General features: G+C 40.5%; 1 protein-coding gene across 1 annotated transcript; it reads left to right on the forward strand.

The window, feature by feature from the left end:
• The first annotated feature begins 213 nt into the window (after window positions 1-213).
• LOC122049006 (WUSCHEL-related homeobox 11-like) lies at window positions 214-2333 on the forward strand. Its single transcript, XM_042610508.1, has 2 exons — window positions 214-920; window positions 986-2333. Exons 1-2 carry the CDS (start codon window positions 255-257, stop codon window positions 1016-1018), a joined length of 699 nt encoding a protein of 232 aa, XP_042466442.1. The 5' UTR covers window positions 214-254; the 3' UTR covers window positions 1019-2333.
• Window positions 2334-8513: the final 6180 nt, after the last annotated feature.

Consider the following 8513-nt stretch of genomic DNA (forward strand, 5'->3'; position numbering starts at 1 on the left):
CTAAAGAAATCCAAAAATGTGTCCGTCGTGATCAAATTCTTGGACAACGCTAGAAGTTAGGACTCGTGCTTACGAATTTATCAAGTGGGCGAACCGAGGAAGAGGGCCCACTTTAAAATTAATCAGCCGAAGGCTGGGATATTGGATTATATTAAAAAAAAAAAAAACAAAGGATTTTCCATCTATAAATATACAGTCTGACTTGCCCTGATTGTGTTTGTCCATTCGCCCATCCTTCAACCATAATTACAATTATGTCCATGGAAGGCCGGAGTAACGGCAGCAGCCCCGGCGATGCGGCGGCCGGGCCGGCGGCTGTCCGCTCCCGGTGGACCCCGAAACCGGAACAGATCCTCATCCTGGAGTCCATCTTCAACAGCGGGACGGTGAACCCGCCCAAAAACGAGACCGTCCGCATCCGCAAGCTGCTCGAGAAGTTCGGCGCCGTCAGCGACGCCAACGTCTTCTACTGGTTCCAGAACCGCCGCTCCCGCTCCCGCCGCCGCCAGCGGGAGCTGCAGGCCGCCTCAGCCCTCGCCTCATCCTCACCGCCTTACTCCTCCTCCACTGCACGTTCCTCTTCCGCCTCGCCGTCCTCCTCCTCCTCCTCCTCCTGGCCGGCAGCCGACGAGGACCTCTTGTCGATCTCTCACCGGATGGGAGGGTTCATGGAAGGCAATTATTCCATCTTCAACTACACGAAGCAACCCGATCAGTATAGCCCAATTAAAGAATCGATCGACAACACGATCACGGTGTTCATCAACGGGATGCGATGGGAAGCGCCGAGAGGGCCTTTAGACATGAGAGCCATGTTCGGCCAAAGCGCGGTGCTGGTGCATTCCTCTGGACAGCTGCTGCCTGTCGATGAACATGGAATTCTGCTGCAGAGCCTGCAGATGGGCGAGAGCTACTTCCTGGTAAGATCACTACTACTGTAGTCTGTAGACGTCTTCGATCGATGAATAAACTAATTCTGTTATAGCTTGTGCACCCGGAGGCTGGAGCATGTGTCTAGGCGCAGAAGGGATAATAGATTTGTACATTAATTTGTTCTCCAAATTGTCTTCTTACGCTTGTTTTTGATGGAGCGGTACGTACTGATCTATTGCTAAACATTAAAATCCACATCAATTTTCTTATTACTATATCTAAAATTTAAAATAAATCATTCACTTTATTAAATTTAGACAATCATTTTTTACTACACACTACATCAACTACTCTAAAATTTCCATCATCCTTAATTTTTTATTATATTATTTTAATTTTAGGATAATGATTTCATTCCCTAAATTTAGAGAGTCACTATTCATCAAATCTAAATTTAGGAAATGAATAGGATAGCTGATGTAAAGATTTTTAACTATCCAATCCAAAATTTAAGGTAACATTTTTGGATATAGTAGCTGATATGGGTACTCTTAGTGATATGATCCGGAGGAATGGGCAGTGGCGGATCTAGGGGGAGCGGGGGTGTGCTTGAGCACCCCCTTGCTCCCGGAAAATTCCATCAGTATGCTGTAGTCCGAGGGGCAACGAAAAGGAAGACAAGCTCCAGTTCTCTTCTTTGAGCACCCTCTTCTTTTTTTGTCTGGATCCATCATTGGGAATGGGTTAACTCCAGCTGGATTATTATATTTTTCGGTTGACTTAGACCACGTCAGTTGCTACTGGATCTATCTTCTTTAGTCGCGGATCGGGTGCACTTGCAGGGTGGAGATGGGGAGAGCATATCCTCTGGTTCACAAATTAAGGATCAGGGAATGATCCACTACATGATGACCCTTGATTTAGATGGATCCCACTTATTTAAAGATGAGGTCCATCCAAATCAAGGGTCCTCATCAGTGGACCATCCCCTAATCCGTAATTTGTGGACCAGAGGATCCCTAATGGGAGATGGGATGATCCAAATTTTGACAAATCAACCCCTTCCTTGCCTTGATGAGCACTCCGCTGCCTGGCTGAAATAGACCGACGGAAGGTTAGGAGGGAGCCAGGTGCGCTTTGGCATGACCTCTTCGGACGTTCAAGTTAGAGTTCGAGAAATGAATGGAGAAAAGAACGGAGAATAATAGGATAGAAATATTAGTTTTGCAGTTAAATTGAGCAAACTAGTCCCTTGCCTCCCTTTTCGTTGATATCAACACCTTATATGCAGAAGAAGCTAAGGAGAAGAAGGGGCACTTGTCTTGTATCGGCAAACTTTTTTTCTTCATGTTATGCCTTTATTTCAAGCAGCTGTGTAATTCTAGGGTTTGTAACTAATGTAATCGACGCTTCCTTTTTCTCATTCGTAAAGGACGCCTTGTTTTCTACATTTGTAACTGTCATCCATTGATGTGGCCAACCATTGATGTCTGCTTCATAACTGACGCCTTCATGCTGATCCACGGACAGAGCATCGTAGCGGCAAAAAGCTCCAACTCGCCGCTAATAAATGATGTTAGTGCCAATGGGGTTAGCGACGAATCATGTTAAATTCGTCGCAAACCCTATTTTTTTTAAACAGTTTTTGACTATTTAAAAAGCATATCCTGTATACAAATATACAACAATCACATAATATTAATACATAAGTATATCTATGAGCACATCAAATTCATAATATATCAAAAATTTACAAATCCACAAAATACACAGCATTAACATTATCAAATTCACATATCTAATTACAAGTTCATCAAGTTTATAAAACTAACAAGTTCATAATATCATCAAGTTACCAAAAGTTCACAACAAATGCATCTAAGATCGAGGAGGATGAGGTGGAGCTGAAGAGGAATTATCGATCAATGATTATAATGTTCCAAATGTCAACCGGTTCAGAATTTGTTCAACATATCTTGTCTCGATTTCACTGATGCCAACTTAACTTGGGTTCTTGCTAACTGAACTCGGATTTTTGTTAACTCTTTTGTTGTGTCTTGTAGTTGTTGCTGGGTGGATTGAAGTTGTTCCCGCAAAGCTATGTTACTTGATCAGGATGAAGTGACATCTGAAGAAGTTGATCTAACTGACTTTGATCCACTTCCAAGTCCTCTAATATAGCTAGAATAAGTATCAATGACCTATTAATGAACAATCAGAATAGATAGTGGAGTATTTGATTTTAAGTTGTCTGAATCAATGAAACAAGAAGGTACAATAATGAAAATAGTATATATGATATAACTACTAATACATCGATATCATTTAATATGATTAAGCATAAGATATATCGCTAACCTGATCACAAACAGCGGCAATTTAGAGTGAATCAATGGCATTTTCTGAACTTCCTAAGGTTTGAACAAACTCATCACGAAATCTAACCATATCATCCTAGAAATAATAAACATATTAAAAATATCATCAACATCTAATTATACAAGTTAAGAACAAATTCACTAAAAAATTCATAACATACATATGTAGTATGAGCCATCTTCTCAATCCACCATTTTGCCGAGCTATAATAAGTTTCATTAAAGATGGAAATCTGATCTTTTCTCTGTGACTTATCGATCTTGAAAAATAACGTGTTAATATTTTAATATTAAACAATATACAATAATTATAAAATTAGCTCTTACACAATCGTAATTATACTGAATGAATGGTTTTGAACCTCCACGATGTTATTTGGGAGTTTCCCTCTATTTTCAACATTATCGTAAATCGTTTCTACAATACAATATATATATATATAGAGGAGTGATCTCCTGCGCGCTCGCACAGTGCGCGACTGTGCGCGCGCGCAGGAGATCGCTCGGTTTTTTTTTATTTTTTTGATTTTTTTAATATTTTAAATTTAAAAAATCAATTAAAAAATTTAACATTTCCTTATATAAATATTTAATATCTTAATATATCCCCTCAACATATTACAATACTCAATAAATGCTTAAATTAATTTTTTTTTAAAACCAAACACTATAACCTAATTGGAAAGCCTAAACCCTAGAGGTAAAATCTAAATAAAAAAAATAACTTTAACACTATAACCAAAGCCTGAACCCTAGAAATAAACTCTCAAAAAAAGATATTTTATTTTTTAATTATTTTTTAATTCATAAATTAAAAAAAAATAAAAAAAAGAAGAAAAAACAGTTGTTATCCTGCGCGGCGCGCACAGGCGCGCACTGTGGCGTCGCGCAGGATAACAAATTTCTATATATATATATATACAATGAGTTACCTGAACTACCTTTGATTCAAATAGAGTACACATGTAGTCCCAATTTTCTTGTCCTCACAAAACTCGATCGGCATATGTTGTTGGCGCTCAACAGGAGGAGTTGCAATTGCTTCTTATAGTATCCATACATTTTAGTTCGATTGTCTCTATACCTTGAACTCATTAACCGGTCGGTCTCCTTTATGATCGACGATTCACCCTCCTGAAACTAATATTAAACGCAGCCTGAAAAAATAAATTTATTTTGCAAGTGGTTAGTAATAAAGGAGTGGTTATAAAAATAAAACTTTAGTCCTACTTACTGATAATCTATCGTATATCATCCTTTTATTGTTGACAAGGACGTGCTTCCAACTTTTGGCTTGTAAAGTTGCAAACTTCGTTACTGACAGACCTAACTCGATCATAAAAGGAGCAGCGTTTGGGCCAATCGGATGCCCATCGCTCTAACAAAATATAGCAGGTAATTTACGCCGTTCATTGATATGAGGTCGTAGCATATCAGAATGTGTGTCACGTGTCTCCCTAAATAGCGTTCGCCCAATGTCTGCAAAAGTGTTAACAATTAACAAATAAAATACTTAAATAAATAGCAAACTAAATAAAACTTTTGTAAATAGCAAAAGTGTTAACAACTAACCACTAGGAGAACTACTATCATCAGGTGTCTCTACAACTGGTAGATGCTCAATCTTCTTGGGCGACATGACTATCACAAATTCATCAAATATAGATCAACAATTATGCATCAACATATATAGAAATCTATAAGTAATGAAACCTTTTTGCATGAAGGAAAACATAAATACCATGTAAATAAAAATTATTCACTATCATCATCTAAAAGAAATAAATGATCATATGTGTCACTATCAATTTCAGTATCTTCATCCTCATTATTAATAAAATTTTGAGCATCCTTAGCCAACTCCACTTGATTATTTGATATATTTAAATGTTGATGTTCAACATCTAAACAAAGTTGGGAAATCTCTAAGTCTTTGTAAAATACTGAAAAATAGGCGAATATTAATAACGGGATTTTTCAAAAATTTTGAAAATTTTTCGAAAATTTTTCGGAGCTCGTACGGACGAGTTAACGGGGATAAAAACGGGGTCCGGAAAAGCCTGTTTAGGCTACCCCATTTTAACGAGGAAAAGTTTTCTTTTCCTTTTTATTTTATTTTTCTTTTTTCTTTATTTTCTCTCTTCCTCGCCGTTTCTTCTCTCCCTCACGCACCCGAGCCGCAGTTTTTTCCCCTCGCGCCCGAAACCTTCTCCTCTTTGCCCTAACCGCCGGTCACGACAGTTTCCTCCGCCGCCACATCTTCTTCTCTTCTCCCAAGCGCCGGCGACGCTTGCGCCAGCCCTGCCCTAGATCCACCGCCGGCCGCAACTCACAGAGCCGACCGTCGTCGCCTGTGACATAGCATCGCCGGGTATCGCTCCTCAGCCCTCGCGTCGGCCTTCCCTCTCCCTTCCGAGGCAGCACCGGCCACAGGAACCCTAGCGCCGGCTATCTTCTTCTTCTTCCTCTTCTTTGTGGAGCCGAGCCCCTTCCCTGTGCCCTAGCCGCCAGCCACCGAGCGCCTTCGATTACTGCCACTGTGCCCTAGCTAGCCGCCGGCGTCGCACGGAGCAGCGTCGCCTCTCACTGTGCCGCCTCTCCACTATTCTTGATCATTCCTTCTTGGTGGTGGAGTTAGGTCACAGTTGGGGTAAGTTGGATTCTTGGTAAGGAATTTTGTATTAAGTAATTGGGTATCTTTATTTGGTGATATTCACATTTTAGTTCGATTAGAGAAGACCTAATTTCTGTTATTTTTATTAAATTGTTGAGAATTAAGGCTCGGTCGGTGAATACAACTCCGGTCATCTTTGTGCATGGGCGATTCACAGCTTTTGGCATAAACCAGTGAGGTGAATCGAGGTAAGGTGTAGAGAAAGTAATTTTTTTTTGTTACAGCATACATCTAATTGGAGCTATGAAAAAGATAAGGAATGAATAATACATAAACTTGGTTAAGTTTAAGTTGATTATATATATATGGAATAGGTTTGGAATTTATCTACTGGTATGATTAGCGTTTTACCTAATTTTAGGGTTAGAGGTTTTATTTAGCTATATATATGATTGTAGCTATATAAAATATATTTCTATTCGTGACACAGGACTTTGACGCGAGACGAGTATTTCGGAGTCAGATTTGGATCATTTTATCGGAGGTGGGTACTTTTGACTTTATGTCGTTTGATATACATAGTAGTGAATTTAACAAATTGCATTAATTATGTTCCTCATTCTGTTTCGGTTAATCACTACCCAAAACTTGTTACATGCTTGATTGATTGCTTGATTTACATCTCATGTATACTTTACCTGTTTATACATGCTTGTAGGGGTAGTGATATACCATGCTTCACCATGTTCAGGACCTAGATTGTATACCTTATCTGATCTGTGTACCGTTGTTTTGATTCATTAACTTATGGTGCACTTTCTATATATATATATACATGGTTTAGCTCAGGATATTTTGTGGTTAGTGTCATGCACCATTTGCATGATTGCATGCTGTGCGATAGTCCGTTCCATTATTGTTGAGCACATCGCTAGTTACATGGATCTGCACACACCACAACTCATGGGTTAGTGGTCGATTCAGGCAGTGTGTGTTGCAGCAGGGATTTTGTTTGGCTCCGTTGGTCCGCTCATGGGTAGCGTGATGCAACGTGTTAGCCGGCAGGGATTCCTCCCCGTCATCGTGTACCGGGAGTTGAGAGCATTACGCTCCCCCATTTATCATTTGAGGTAGGAGGATAGGTGTACTCCGACAGCATCCCGTCCACTCGGTCACTCATTAGGAGTAGTGACGACAGAGTGCACGGTTGTCACAACCCTACCCACTCGGCCTCACTATTGGGTGTGAGATGATCGACTGGCGTCAGGGGTGACCAGGACGCATCATTGGCATCATATGCATGATGCATTTATTGCTTGTGTTTGTGTTTGCTGCATTTATATGCTGCATATTGTTTGGATACCTATGTTTGACATGCATACAGGATTTCTATACCTCTCGGACTGTTTGTCCTTATATCTAGGTCCTGGTTAGTACATTTTCTCTCATGTTTACTTCAGATGTATTTTTATCTTTCTTATATCAGGAGACTGTACGCATGATTAGTGCTAGGTGTTATTTCCCTACTTTGTATATCAATTGTACCTGCTGAGTGTTGGACTCACCCCGCCTCCATTGTTGTTATTTTTCAGGTTGATGCTGTCAGGAGAAAGTTCCAGTTGCTAGTCCCTGCAGACCTCGAGGATGTTATTGGTTTTTTTTTGTTTTTCTTACATAAACTATGCTGAATTTGTTTTGTTTGATGGTATGGATATGATATGGATTTGTGATGTCGATGGATTTAGTTTGGTTTTGCTTTTACTACATGTCTGCCTAGACGGCAGAAGAGGTAAATTGATCTTATCATCGGATTTGTGCTTTATGGGTGTAGTGGAGTAGGGTTGATTTCGAGTCAGAGTATTATTCTTCCGTTTACTTGTTATATAAACTGCGTGGAATGTCTGTGTATTGTATTTTATTTCTGCTATTATTCCAGCCGCATGTGGCTGAGGTATGTGGATATGTAGAAAGCTTTAGATTGTCCGCCGTACAGGGGAGATGCTGCCGAAATTTCTTCGGACAGGGACTCCTCCGGGGCGTGACAATTTATTTGATATCAGAGCCAAGTTTACGAGTCAAACTGGGCATTTTCGGATTTACGTTATGGTTATGTTTTCGGATTTTCGTTTTGGATTTATATGGATTTCCGGCGATTTTCTCGTTCGAAATTTTGAGGTCAAATTGGGGACTGGACAGCGACGGAATATCTCCAGATGGCAAATAGGTATGATATTTATTTTATGATTGTTATACTGGTAGTAATATCTGTAATATAACTTAACAGATATGAGGAGATCTACGCGTATTGCGGCGAGACGTGGTGCTGGACGACCACGTACGAGGACCACGGGATCTCTGGATATGCCAGAGATGCCTACTGTTGATGAGCCTGTCAATCAGTGACAGACTCAGCATATTGCGGGTGCGTTGGGCTCTCAGACCCTGACGGCTCCTATAGAGGTACCTACCTCGGTTATGTCGAGTGTACCTATCCCTACTGTAGTTCCGGTACCATTAGGGTTACCATTGGCGTTCCCGATATCTACTCCAGCGCAGCCTACGGCGTACCCGGCACCACCGCCACCTGGACCTACAGTGTACCCGACACCGGTGGCATCTGTGCCCCCAGTGCCTATAGTAGCAACAGC

This window comes from Zingiber officinale, chromosome 2B (assembly GCF_018446385.1).
Source record: "Zingiber officinale cultivar Zhangliang chromosome 2B, Zo_v1.1, whole genome shotgun sequence".
In the NCBI taxonomy this organism is placed as follows: Eukaryota; Viridiplantae; Streptophyta; class Magnoliopsida; order Zingiberales; family Zingiberaceae; genus Zingiber; species Zingiber officinale.